This window comes from Drosophila mauritiana, chromosome 2R, assembly GCF_004382145.1.
Source record: "Drosophila mauritiana strain mau12 chromosome 2R, ASM438214v1, whole genome shotgun sequence".
Lineage (NCBI taxonomy): Eukaryota > Metazoa > Arthropoda > Insecta > Diptera > Drosophilidae > Drosophila > Drosophila mauritiana.
The window spans coordinates 12,591,447-12,605,409 of NC_046668.1; the positions used below are offsets into that span (position 1 = coordinate 12,591,447).

Here is a 13,963-nt window from a genome sequence, read left to right on the forward strand (position 1 = left end):
CACAAGGTTTGGAGGTCACGCGGTGTTCCATCGTCCATTATGCAGCTGATCTATTGCACTCCGCATTGGGACATAACCACTTCCAGATGCTTGCCATTCGCACCCACCCGACCCAAAGGTCGTTACAAATCAATTGTGCTATTGAGTGTATCGGACAATATGGCGAATAAATCTTGATCTTAACGTGGCTTACTCAGCTCCGCCGGAGACGCCCACGTAGCGCCGCTGCCGCTCGGCTAGACGATCTCTGAATGTATCTACAAACATGGTGGCCAGCGTGTGCTGACTAATCATTCAAATTGAATTGTGCATCCGACAGACGCAGCCGTTAGCCCGGCCTAATTTGGTTTGCCAATTTGGCCAATTTTGTGTCAATATTGTTTTGGAAGACTGTTTGCTACGCAGGCGCACGCCCTGAAAGTTCGAGCTGCTCCGTTTTGTGTACCTGACAAGCTCAAACAGATAGACCGACCGCCGGCATCGGGCGTCAAACATCAGACATCTGTTTGTTTTGTTTTTATTGCCACTTTCACAAAAGATCGATGCGGTGTGCGTGCGGTTTTTATTGGCTTATTGAACTCGGTCTTCGTGGCAGACGGGGCCAGGAGCGGATCTAGAACTCAGACCATTTGGAAACAACTAGTAATCCATATCTAAAGATATTGAATTTGGATTAGTGTACGTTTGTCTGATATTTGTTTGGCTAAGATACTTGTGCCCAAGTTTCGGCCCGCTCTGTTGGATCCACGCCTGGATTCAAGCGGCCTACGCATCCGTCGGAATCCGAAAAACCTACGCTGGCCTGGCTTTAACTTTTTTGCCTTTTGCGAAGGCGTCGCTGGCTCTCTCGCTCGCACCAATGGCCGAAAGCCCACTGAAAACGCTTCTGCCGGCGCCGCTGCCATCGCTTTCAGCCGGCAGCGCACAGATAGTCGGTCGAAAGCAGCTCCAGACGCGATCAGTACGTTTTGAGTTGTGCTTCGCGACGGTTGGTGATCTTAAAAGTGCTCCGAACACGAACAACAGTGCCCGCAGTCTCTCGGTTTTGGTGTTATTTTTTGTGGCTCTGCATCTGTATCTGTATCTGTAACTGTATCTGTATCTCGATCGGCTCCAACCCGCTGCATCCGTAACTCTCTCCTTCCCCTCCCAGTGTGTGTGTGTGAGCGAGAGTGCTAAGCTTTTTGCTCGCACGTCTAACGGTTGCCAAAGTGTGCGTATCGCTGCCTTAACTTGAACTATGGGTCGCATGTTCGTGTGCGTCTAATAAATATATTTAAAAATAAGCATTTCGACATACCGTCGTGGAAATTATGTGACACACACCACAACCAAATACACCAGATCCCAACAAGCACGTCCCATTCATTGGCGCGTTAATATTAAAAAGCCATCCGAGTGCCAAAAGCAACGAAGCGAGCAATAATTGTGATTAATAACAACGAAACAAACGAATTTCGACCGCAAATTAGCCGCATAAGGCCATTCAAATAGCAATAGTCCAGCCAGGTGCACTCACTCACGGCACCCAAACGGTGATTACCTCATCTGTGTCAGCGCTCCGCCAGCAAAATGGTATCAAAAAGCAATAAAAAGAAACAAGTGTCTCAGCAGCAGCAGTCGTCGCCGTCGCCGCCGCCGCCAGCCACATCGACCACAACATCAACGTCGTCGGCCGAGGCCACGAAGCTTACCAAAAAGCTGGGTCCCGATGCGTTCGCCACTCTGACCACCAGCAACAGCTCCAGCTCCATGCAGCACGAATCGGTGACGTACGGTGGTGATCCTGTCGGGCCGAGCACTTCGGGTGCTTCTCTGCCAGCGGCTGGAGTGAGGAGCTACAGCAGCCGCAGCCAAAGCAAGAGCAAGGCATCCCAGTCGCATTCCTCCTACACAGAGCAATCTCAGTCCCAGCTGCAGTCCGAGCAGTACAGCAGCAAGATCTCGCGGGATTATGCCAATCAGAAGATCATCTCATCGATTGATCTGCTCGAAAGTGAAAAGAAGGAGCCAGTATTCTCGGTGCCCATCGATGTGGTGGAGATCACAACGCCCACGCTATCCGTCTCCGCCAGCGGGGGCAGTGTCTCGAAAATGTTCACGTCCTCGTCGATGTCTTCCAGCCAGCAGCAGCAGCAGGCCAGTAGCTCCAGCTCGTACTTTGAAGCCACAACCAGTTCCAGTCGGAGCGCCAACGAAACGCTGATTGCCAGCGAGAGAGCCGACACGGCTACCGGTATGACATCATCGGGGCCGAGGAAACAGGTTGGCTTCGATACAAACACCAAGACAGTGACAAACGCCACCACCAGCAACAGCAGCAATATCAACAGCAGCAGCACGAGCACAAACATCAACATCAACACCAGCGGCAGCCGCAGCAGCAATGTGAGCGAATCTCAGAGCGTGCCAAAGCTGCCAATGAGCGGAACAGCTGATGCTCCCGCATCGGTGACGTCGCAAGGCTACCCCGAACCGGTTGCCGTGTCGTCTGGCGCGACCACAACAAAGGCGACGTCATCGACGCGCCGCAACGATAAACTGGACGTGGCCAGTGCTAGCACAGCTGTTGATAGAGCTACGTCATCGTCGTCGATGGTCGACCAGAGGTCCACCAAGGAGGTTAGCGAGAGTTCAGTCTTGAAGAGCTCCACCAGCAGCAAGCAGTCGAAGTCGTCGTCCAAGAAGGAAGTGTACGATGTGAAGACCAAGACCTGGACGGAGTACAGCGATGGCAGTTCTCAAGGACCGAGTAAGACCCGGCCGACCTTTGAGCGGTATGTCAGCAAGGAATCCGATGGCACCTCCAAAGTAACGTACAAGAAGAAGATATACGACAGACGCAACAATCGGTGGCGCGTGGTGGACGAACGGACGGTGGACAGCACCGCCGACACGGGCTATCCCGAAATAGTCGATGATGTCATTAACACAACAAGAACCACATACACCACCAAGGTGTACGACACGAAGCTCGGCAAGTGGACTGTTGTGGACGAGAAGTCGTTCACTGATACAAAAGCTTTTGTGCCCAATGACATTGCTCGTGAAATCGAGAAAGATAATACCGATGTTGCAAACATAACGACTACAACGGAGGTGACGAAGGTAAGTCGCTGATTGTGCGCGCCTGCGTGTGGGCGTACCTTCGACTCTCCCAAATGCCATCGAACACCTCGTCGTGGGTGTGTGTTTAGTTTAAATTCTGAGGAATTTTTTGTTTGCCTAATTAGATTTTCGATGCGAGCATCAACGACTGGCGCGTTCTGGACGAGAAGGTGCACACGGATGTTATTGAGAAGATCGTAGAGGCTCCCAAGAAGACCATTTACGTGGACGAGTTTGTGGAGATTGAGAAGAACACCTCGATATCGGAGAACAACGAAAACATAACCCTGAACTTGAAGGAGACATCGAAACACAAAAATATTACCGAAAATATTTATGATGAAATCGATTATGTGCGCACTGATAAGCAACGCCTAAACGACTCAAGAACCGTGAGTAGATTAGTTAAGCAAAGAACCTAAATATTTGTGTTCAGAAAAACGTTGTTGAATTTATCACAACTTAAAATATATTGCTTACTAATAATTTGTGTTTGCTTTCGTCATTAGCGAGGAGTTGCAAAAAACAAGTCAACAACACATAGTGAAAGATGCATTTGTGAAATCTGCACATGCGGGTAAGATTCAGTGTACGCGTACATAATCTCTTATACTAATTGCCTTTTAATTTTAGGCGGCACCATTGCTCAAGCAGTACAACGAAGTCTACAGAAAATACGGTTATTCAAACCGAAGGTAAGCGTAATTGTATAAATAAATTATAAAAAAGTTAACACCTTGGAGTTTCCACAGATAACGTTGACGAAGCATATGCAAGGATACGTACAAATACATGGTCGAAAGAAGATAACATTCCCAAGCAAAACGAAGACATTCTAGTGGACTATATAGTCATTAAGAAACCAGAAGACAACTTAAGACCTGAGGGAGACTTTATAGTTCCTCCAAAGGAGCCATACAAGCCGGGGGAAAAACGTGAAAAGATTGTGCATACCGACAACCTCCGTACAGAAGGAGAAATGACTTTTGTAGAGAAGGAGGAATACCAATATACAGTTCGACCGGGATACGTTAAGCCTACGGACAATCTAAAGCCCGAAGGCGAGTTTTACAGTCCGGAAAAACCTAAGTATCAACCAGGAGATCGGCCATCTCAAGTGCGACACCAAGACAATCTAAAACCAGAAGGCGAATTTTACACGCCTGAGAAACCAGGATACGCTCCAGCAGATCGTCCCACACAAAAAAGGCCGGTTGATAACCTTAAGCCGGAGGGAGAATTTGTCTCACCAGAAAAACCCAAATACACCCCTGCCGAAAGACCTGAAAAAATAATAAGAAGTGATAACTTGAGAACTGAAGGGGAAATGACATTCGTGGAGAAAGAGGAATATCAATATGTTACACGACCGGGACAAGTCAAGCCAACGGATAACTTAAGACCAGAGGGTTCATTTTATAGTCCTGAAAAGGCAAAGTATCGCCCTGGCGAACGTCCATCTCAAGTGCGTCCAGTTGATAATCTTAAACCAGAAGGTGACTTTTATACACCCGAAAGACCAGGATTTGAATCTGCAGAAAGGCCAGCTCAAAAAAAACCGGAGGACAATCTTAAGCCAGACGGGGAATTCGTAAGGCCAGAGAAACAAGTTTACAAGCCTGCCGATAAAACAGAAAGAATTATTCGGAAAGATAACCTTCGTACGGAAGGAGAAATGACGTTTGTAGAGAGGGAAGAATATCAATATGTGGTTCGACCTGACCAGGTTAAACCTTCGGACAATCTTAAGCCTGAGGGAGAATTCTACAGTCCCGAGAAACCCAAGTACAAACCCGGCGAAAGACCTTCCCAGGTTAGGCCAGAAGATAATCTCCGACCAGAAGGTGAATTCTACACACCGGAAAAGCCTGGATTCCGGCCAGCTGAGAGGCCAGAGCAAAAGAAACCAGAGGACAACCTGAAACCCGAGGGCGAATTCTACAGTCCAGAGAAACCCAAGTACAAGCCCGGCGAAAGACCTTCCCAGGTTAGGCCAGAAGATAATCTCCGACCAGAAGGTGAATTCTACACACCGGAAAAGCCTGGATTCCGGCCAGCTGAGAGGCCAGAACAAAAGAAACCACATGACAACCTAAAACCCGAGGGCGAATTCTACAGTCCAGAGAAACCCAAGTACAAGCCCGGCGAAAGACCTTCCCAAGTTAGACCAGAAGATAATCTCCGACCAGAAGGTGAATTCTACACACCGGAAAAGCCAGGATTCAGGCCTGCTGAGAGGCCCGAACAAAAGAAACCACATGACAACCTGAAACCCGAGGGCGAATTCTACAGTCCAGAGAAACCCAAGTACAAGCCCGGCGAAAGACCTTCCCAGGTTAGGCCAGAAGATAATCTGAGGCCAGAGGGTGAATTCTACACACCGGAAAAGCCTGGATTCAGGCCAGCTGAAAGACCAGTACAGAAAAAACCACAGGACAACTTAAAGCCGGAAGGTGAATTCGTGAAGCCTGAGAAGCAAGTATACAAGCCGGCCGATAAAACTGAAAGAATTATTCGGAAAGATAATCTTCGTACGGAAGGAGAAATGACGTTTGTAGAGAGGGAAGAATATCAATATGTGGTTCGACCTGACCAGGTTAAACCATCGGACAATCTTAAGCCTGAGGGAGAATTCTACAGTCCAGAGAAACCCAAATACAAGCCAGGTGAGAGACCTTCCCAGGTTAGGCCAGAAGACAATCTCAGACCAGAAGGTGAATTCTACACACCGGAAAAGCCAGGATTCAGGCCAGCTGAGAGGCCCGAACAAAAGAAACCACAGGACAACCTGAAACCCGAGGGCGAATTCTACAGTCCCGAGAAACCCAAGTACAAGCCCGGCGAAAGACCTTCCCAGGTTAGGCCAGAAGATAATCTGAGGCCAGAGGGTGAATTTTACACACCGGAAAAGCCTGGATTCAGGCCAGCTGAAAGACCAGTACAGAAAAAACCAAAGGACAACTTAAAGCCGGAAGGTGAATTCGTGAAGCCTGAGAAGCAAGTATACAAGCCGGCCGATAAAACTGAAAGAATTATTCGGAAAGATAATCTTCGTACGGAAGGAGAAATGACGTTTGTAGAGAGGGAAGAATATCAATATGTGGTTCGACCTGACCAGGTTAAACCATCGGACAATCTTAAGCCTGAGGGAGAATTCTACAGTCCAGAGAAACCTAAATACAAGCCAGGTGAGAGACCTTCCCAGGTTAGGCCAGAAGATAATCTGAGGCCCGAGGGTGAATTCTACACACCGGAAAAGCCTGGATTCCGGCCAGCTGAGAGGCCAGAGCAAAAGAAACCAGAGGACAACCTGAAACCCGAGGGCGAATTCTACAGTCCAGAGAAACCCAAGTACAAGCCCGGCGAAAGACCTTCCCAGGTTAGGCCAGAAGATAATCTGAGGCCAGAGGGTGAATTCTACACACCGGAAAAGCCTGGATTCCGGCCAGCTGAGAGGCCAGAGCAAAAGAAACCAGAGGATAATCTTAAACCCGAGGGCGAATTCTACAGTCCAGAGAAACCCAAGTACAAGCCCGGCGAAAGACCTTCCCAGGTTAGGCCAGAAGATAATCTGAGGCCAGAGGGTGAATTCTACACACCGGAAAAGCCTGGATTCAGGCCAGCTGAAAGACCAGTACAGAAAAAACCACAGGACAACTTAAAGCCGGAAGGTGAATTCGTGAAGCCTGAGAAGCAAGTATACAAGCCGGCCGATAAAACTGAAAGAATTATTCGGAAAGATAATCTTCGTACGGAAGGAGAAATGACGTTTGTAGAGAGGGAAGAATATCAATATGTGGTACGTCCTGACCAGGTTAAACCTTTGGACAATCTTAAGCCTGAGGGAGAATTTTACAGTCCTGAGAAACCTAAATACAAGCCAGGTGAGAGACCTTCCCAGGTTAGGCCAGAAGACAATCTCAGACCAGAAGGTGAATTCTACACACCGGAAAAGACAGGATTCAGGCCTGCTGAGAGGCCAGAGCAAAAGAAACCACAGGACAACCTGAAACCCGAGGGCGAATTCTACAGTCCCGAGAAACCCAAGTACAAGCCGGGCGAAAGACCTTCCCAGGTTAGGCCAGAAGATAATCTGAGGCCAGAGGGTGAATTCTACACACCGGAAAAGCCAGGATTCAGGCCTGCTGAGAGGCCCGAACAAAAGAAACCACATGACAACCTAAAACCCGAGGGCGAATTCTACAGTCCCGAGAAACCCAAGTACAAGCCCGGCGAAAGACCTTCCCAGGTTAGGCCAGAAGATAATCTGAGGCCCGAGGGTGAATTCTACACACCGGAAAAGCCTGGATTCCGGCCAGCTGAGAGGCCAGAGCAAAAGAAACCAGAGGACAACCTGAAACCCGAGGGCGAATTCTACAGTCCAGAGAAACCCAAGTACAAGCCCGGCGAAAGACCTTCCCAGGTTAGGCCAGAAGATAATCTGAGGCCAGAGGGTGAATTCTACACACCGGAAAAGCCTGGATTCAGGCCAGCTGAAAGACCAGTACAGAAAAAACCACAGGACAACTTAAAGCCGGAAGGTGAATTCGTGAAGCCTGAGAAGCAAGTATACAAGCCGGCCGATAAAACTGAAAGAATTATTCGGAAAGATAATCTTCGTACGGAAGGAGAAATGACGTTTGTAGAGAGGGAAGAATATCAATATGTGGTTCGACCTGACCAGGTTAAACCATCGGACAATCTTAAGCCTGAGGGAGAATTCTACAGTCCGGAGAAACCTAAATACAAGCCAGGTGAGAGACCTTCCCAGGTTAGGCCAGAAGACAATCTCAGACCAGAAGGTGAATTCTACACACCGGAAAAGCCTGGATTCAGGCCTGCTGAGAGGCCCGAACAAAAGAAACCACAGGACAACCTGAAACCCGAGGGCGAATTCTACAGTCCCGAGAAACCCAAGTACAAGCCAGGCGAAAGACCTTCCCAGGTTAGGCCAGAAGATAATCTGAGGCCCGAGGGTGAGTTCTACACACCGGAAAAGCCTGGATTCCGGCCAGCTGAGAGGCCAGAGCAAAAGAAACCAGAGGACAACCTGAAACCCGAGGGCGAATTCTACAGTCCAGAGAAACCCAAGTACAAGCCCGGCGAAAGACCTTCCCAGGTTAGGCCAGAAGATAATCTGAGGCCCGAGGGTGAATTCTACACACCGGAAAAGCCTGGATTCCGGCCAGCTGAGAGGCCAGAGCAAAAGAAACCACAGGACAACCTGAAACCCGAGGGCGAATTCTATAGTCCAGAGAAACCCAAGTACAAGCCCGGCGAAAGACCTTCCCAGGTTAGGCCAGAAGATAATCTGAGGCCCGAGGGTGAATTCTACACACCGGAAAAGCCTGGATTCAGGCCAGCTGAAAGACCAGTACAGAAAAAACCACAGGACAACTTAAAGCCGGAAGGTGAATTCGTGAAGCCTGAGAAGCAAGTTTACAAGCCGGCCGATAAAACTGAAAGAATTATTCGGAAAGATAATCTTCGTACGGAAGGAGAAATGACGTTTGTAGAGAGGGAAGAATATCAATATGTGGTACGTCCTGACCAGGTTAAACCTTTGGACAATCTTAAGCCTGAGGGAGAATTTTACAGTCCTGAGAAACCTAAATACAAGCCAGGTGAGAGACCTTCCCAGGTTAGGCCAGAAGACAATCTCAGACCAGAAGGTGAATTCTACACACCGGAAAAGCCAGGATTCAGGCCTGCTGAGAGGCCCGAACAAAAGAAACCACAGGACAACCTGAAACCCGAGGGCGAATTCTACAGTCCCGAGAAACCCAAGTACAAGCCAGGCGAAAGACCTTCCCAAGTTAGACCAGAAGATAATCTGAGGCCAGAGGGTGAATTCTACACACCGGAAAAGCCTGGATTTAGGCCAGCTGAAAGACCAGTACAGAAAAAACCACAGGACAACTTAAAGCCGGAAGGTGAATTCGTGAAGCCTGAGAAGCAAGTTTACAAGCCGGCCGATAAAACTGAAAGAATTATTCGGAAAGATAATCTTCGTACGGAAGGAGAAATGACGTTTGTAGAGAGGGAAGAATATCAATATGTGGTTCGACCTGACCAGGTTAAACCATCGGACAATCTTAAGCCTGAGGGAGAATTCTACAGTCCGGAGAAACCTAAATACAAGCCAGGTGAGAGACCTTCCCAGGTTAGGCCAGAAGATAATCTGAGGCCCGAGGGTGAATTCTACACACCGGAAAAGCCTGGATTCAGGCCAGCTGAAAGACCAGTACAGAAAAAACCACAGGACAACTTAAAGCCGGAAGGTGAATTCGTGAAGCCTGAGAAGCAAGTTTACAAGCCGGCCGATAAAACTGAAAGAATTATTCGGAAAGATAATCTTCGTACGGAAGGAGAAATGACGTTTGTAGAGAGGGAAGAATATCAATATGTGGTACGTCCTGACCAGGTTAAACCTTTGGACAATCTTAAGCCTGAGGGAGAATTTTACAGTCCTGAGAAACCTAAATACAAGCCAGGTGAGAGACCTTCCCAGGTTAGGCCAGAAGACAATCTCAGACCAGAAGGTGAATTCTACACACCGGAAAAGCCAGGATTCAGGCCTGCTGAGAGGCCCGAACAAAAGAAACCACAGGACAACCTGAAACCCGAGGGCGAATTCTACAGTCCCGAGAAACCCAAGTACAAGCCGGGCAAAAGACCTTCCCAGGTTAGGCCAGAAGATAATCTGAGGCCAGAGGGTGAATTCTACACACCGGAAAAGCCTGGATTCAGGCCAGCTGAAAGACCAGTACAGAAAAAACCACAGGACAACTTAAAGCCGGAAGGTGAATTCGTGAAGCCTGAGAAGCAAGTATACAAGCCGGCCGATAAAACTGAAAGAATTATTCGGAAAGATAATCTTCGTACGGAAGGAGAAATGACGTTTGTAGAGAGGGAAGAATATCAATATGTGGTACGTCCTGACCAGGTTAAACCTTTGGACAATCTTAAGCCTGAGGGAGAATTTTACAGTCCTGAGAAACCTAAATACAAGCCAGGTGAGAGACCTTCCCAGGTTAGGCCAGAAGACAATCTCAGACCAGAAGGTGAATTCTACACACCGGAAAAGACAGGATTCAGGCCTGCTGAGAGGCCCGAACAAAAGAAACCACAGGACAACCTGAAACCCGAGGGCGAATTCTACAGTCCAGAGAAACCCAAGTACAAGCCCGGCGAAAGACCTTCCCAGGTTAGGCCAGAAGATAATCTGAGGCCCGAGGGTGAATTCTACACACCGGAAAAGCCTGGATTCCGGCCAGCTGAGAGGCCAGAGCAAAAGAAACCAGAGGACAACCTGAAACCCGAGGGCGAATTCTACAGTCCAGAGAAACCCAAGTACAAGCCCGGCGAAAGACCTTCCCAGGTTAGGCCAGAAGATAATCTGAGGCCAGAGGGTGAATTCTACACACCGGAAAAGCCTGGATTCCGGCCAGCTGAGAGGCCAGAGCAAAAGAAACCACAGGACAACCTGAAACCCGAGGGCGAATTCTACAGTCCAGAGAAACCCAAGTACAAGCCCGGCGAAAGACCTTCCCAGGTTAGGCCAGAAGATAATCTGAGGCCAGAGGGTGAATTCTACACACCGGAAAAGCCTGGATTCAGGCCAGCTGAAAGACCAGTACAGAAAAAACCACAGGACAACTTAAAGCCGGAAGGTGAATTCGTGAAGCCTGAGAAGCAAGTATACAAGCCGGCCGATAAAACTGAAAGAATTATTCGGAAAGATAATCTTCGTACGGAAGGAGAAATGACGTTTGTAGAGAGGGAAGAATATCAATATGTGGTTCGACCTGACCAGGTTAAACCATCGGACAATCTTAAGCCTGAGGGAGAATTCTACAGTCCGGAGAAACCTAAATACAAGCCAGGTGAGAGACCTTCCCAGGTTAGGCATGAAGACAATCTCAGACCAGAAGGTGAATTCTACACGCCGGAAAAACCAGGATTCAGACCTGCTGAAAGACCAGTACAGAAAAAGCCAGATGACAACTTAAGGCCGGAAGGAGACTTTTACAGTCCAGAAAAGCAACCTTACAGGCCTGGAGAACGTCCAACGCAAGTTCGACCTGAGGATAACTTGAGACCCGAAGGGAGATTCTTTGCTCCTGAAAAGCCAGGATATAAGGCAGGAGATCGACCGGTACCTAAGAAACCTGTTGATAATCTAAAGACTGAAGGCGAATTCTTTACTCCCGATCGACCAAAATATCAACCAGCCGATCGAGTAACTGTTGTAAGGCAGAAAGATAACTTGAAGGTGGAAGGAGAATTCTACGTTCAAGAAAAAGAGGTCTTTAAACCAGCTGAAAGGCCTAAACAGAAAAAACCTCATGATAACTTAAAACCAGAGGGCGATATGGTTATACCAGAAAAGGACAAATATAAGCCTGCCGATAAGGTGACAAGAGTTATTCATAAGGACAACCTTCGTAGTGAAGGAGAAATGACTTTCACGGAAAAAACTGAGTACCATCATGTTGTTAGACCCACCCCAGTGAAGCCAGAAGATAACCTGCGGACCTCTGGTAAACTTTACGTACCTGAAAAGCCCGGTCATACGAATGGTGAACGCCCCGAGCCGGTTAAGCCTAAAGACAATTTGAAACCAGAAGGAATTATGTATACCCCGGAAAAACCAAAATATGAGCCCGCTTCCCGTCCAGAGCAGAAGAAGTATGCCGACAACTTGAAACCTGAGGGTAAGATGCACATTCCCGAGAAGGATGGGTACCGGCCTGCCGATAAGGTGAAGACGGTTATTAGAAAGGATAATTTAAGAACCGAGGGCGAAATGACGTTCACCCAGAAGGAAGAATACCACCATGTTAAACGACCGGAGCAAGTAAAGCCAAGTGATAACCTAAAGGTCGAAGGTGAGTTTTATACTCCCAATAAAACTTCCTTTACACCCGCTGAGCGACCAATTCAGAAGAAACCAAAAGACAATCTTAAGCCGGAAGGAGAGTTTTATAAGAGAACAGACCGCAGCGAGACCGATAGCAAGATAGTTACAGAAACCGTTAAGAGAGAAACGCCAAAACGTCCTGTTGACAATCTCAAGCTAGAAGGGTCTATGACGGTAACCAGAAGAAATGACTACAAAAGTACGGCGAACACAACGGTCGATAAAGTACAACGTACTCAAAAAATCAACCACAATAGTTCATCTATTACTTTGGGAAGTGACACCACAATCCGAAAAACAACAAATCAGATGAACTATGTGTCTGGCAAGGACGCTGTCAAACAAGTCGATTCGAACGGCCAAAATCCGGTTGACGGTCTCATTGTTGTATCCACAACAAAGGTAACTACTGTCATAGGAGGGCGTCATAAGAAGGAACCAGAAACCGAGTATGTCAAGAGGCCCGCTAAGATAAACGTAATAGAAAATGTTGCGAAGAATACTACCACGACAAACATCGAAAACACTCAGAACATTCATAAGGAATCCACGTCCTTGCAAAGAAATCAACAGGTCATAAAAGGTTCTGCTTTAACTACGGAAAGGATCACGGATACGGATGTATCCAGTACCGCTATTGAATCTAATCGTAGACATTTAACCGATAAGAACACTGGCGACATAACCTCAAGAGTTATTTCCGGTGGCTCAGTCTCCAATAACGTAACGGGCGATACATCGTCTCGCGTGATTTCTGGCAGAAATGTTACGTCTAACATCACTGAGAATTCGACTTCACGTGTGGTGTCAGGCAGAAACGTATCCAGTGATGCATTTGGCGAAACCACCACTCGTGTTGTAACCGGAAGATCGGCCTCGAATAACATTACCGGCGATACAGCAAGCCGGGTTCTGTCTGGAAGCACAGTTGGACATAACATCAGCGAAGATTCAACATCGCGAACGGTCTCAGGGGGTAGAACTTCTGCCAACAATATTGTAACTGGAAGCACATCGTCGCACATGACCACTTCAAAGCATTTCCATCATCGAAAGAGCGAATTCTCGTCAGAAGCCGACGTCTCCAACACGGTCTTCCATCGCAAGAACGTAACCACCGATTCGAATACAGCCAATGGCAGCCTGACGTCCAATGGAAAGATGCAGCGCAAGAGCATACTGAATCTACACGAGCAGCCCTCGAGCACCACCACCTATGGTGGGGAGCGTCAGAGTTACAGCAGCATCCATCGCCAAAATCGCGACTCAGACGCAAATGCAACTTTTTCGACCGAGCGTCGCACCTGCAACGTGCACAAAGAGAACCGGGAGCACAACGTGAAGAACTCGTCCTCAATGACCCGCATTATTTCTGGTGGAACCAGCGGCTCGAATGCCGAACGGTCAACGGTGACACGCAGCCAAGTTTCGGGTGGTGGCGGCATTGATTTTTCGTCTCAATCTCATTCCCACACCGGAAGCCATACCAGCCGACACCGAGGAAATCAGCAGGTGTCCAGCTTAGGCGGTGGCATCGATTTCCCCTCCTACAGTGCCCATGGCCATGGCACCGAGCGTGTGGTCACCCGTCGCGGAAATCAGTCCTCAATTAGTCTGGGCAATGAAAAGTTCACCGGCTCCAGTTTGTACAAGAGCGAATACATAACTGCCCCAAAAACGACGTGTGCTGTGCATAAGATTAAACAAGGTGCATTCCAACATACAAGGAGTACTCAAGAACACAAGTTCTTCAAGACCTCAAACTAACACAGCCCGACTATGAGTATATACATATCCTTTGCTTTACTAACACAAAAATCCCATATTAATGATAGGCTAAGCTTCCATGACAATATACGTTTTATACAATATACAAACCAATCCGAAAATGAATATTAACAATAAAGACAACATTTTTAAATCGACGTCTTT

The 13,963-nt window shown here is 47.9% G+C and overlaps 1 protein-coding gene across 1 annotated transcript; it reads left to right on the top strand.

The window, feature by feature from the left end:
- Positions 1-1,212: 1,212 nt before the first annotated feature.
- Positions 1,213-13,956, top strand: LOC117138363 (titin). Its single transcript, XM_033300430.1, has 5 exons — positions 1,213-3,108; positions 3,234-3,500; positions 3,618-3,685; positions 3,742-3,803; positions 3,861-13,956. The coding sequence occupies exons 1-5, from the start codon at positions 1,573-1,575 to the stop codon at positions 13,796-13,798; spliced, it is 11,871 nt and encodes a 3,956-aa protein (XP_033156321.1). The 5' UTR covers positions 1,213-1,572; the 3' UTR covers positions 13,799-13,956.
- The last annotated feature ends 7 nt before the right edge of the window (positions 13,957-13,963 follow it).

Excerpts from the sequence above, each read along its gene's own strand:
- LOC117138363 (XM_033300430.1), top strand. The coding sequence starts at position 1,573 with ATGGTATCAAAAAGCAATAAAAAGAAACAAGTGTCTCAGCAGCAGCAG. Across the intron at positions 3,109-3,233 it reads CTACAACGGAGGTGACGAAG|ATTTTCGATGCGAGCATCAA; the intron begins GTAAGTCGCTGA and ends TTGCCTAATTAG. Across the intron at positions 3,686-3,741 it reads TGTGAAATCTGCACATGCGG|GCGGCACCATTGCTCAAGCA; the intron begins GTAAGATTCAGT and ends TTTTAATTTTAG.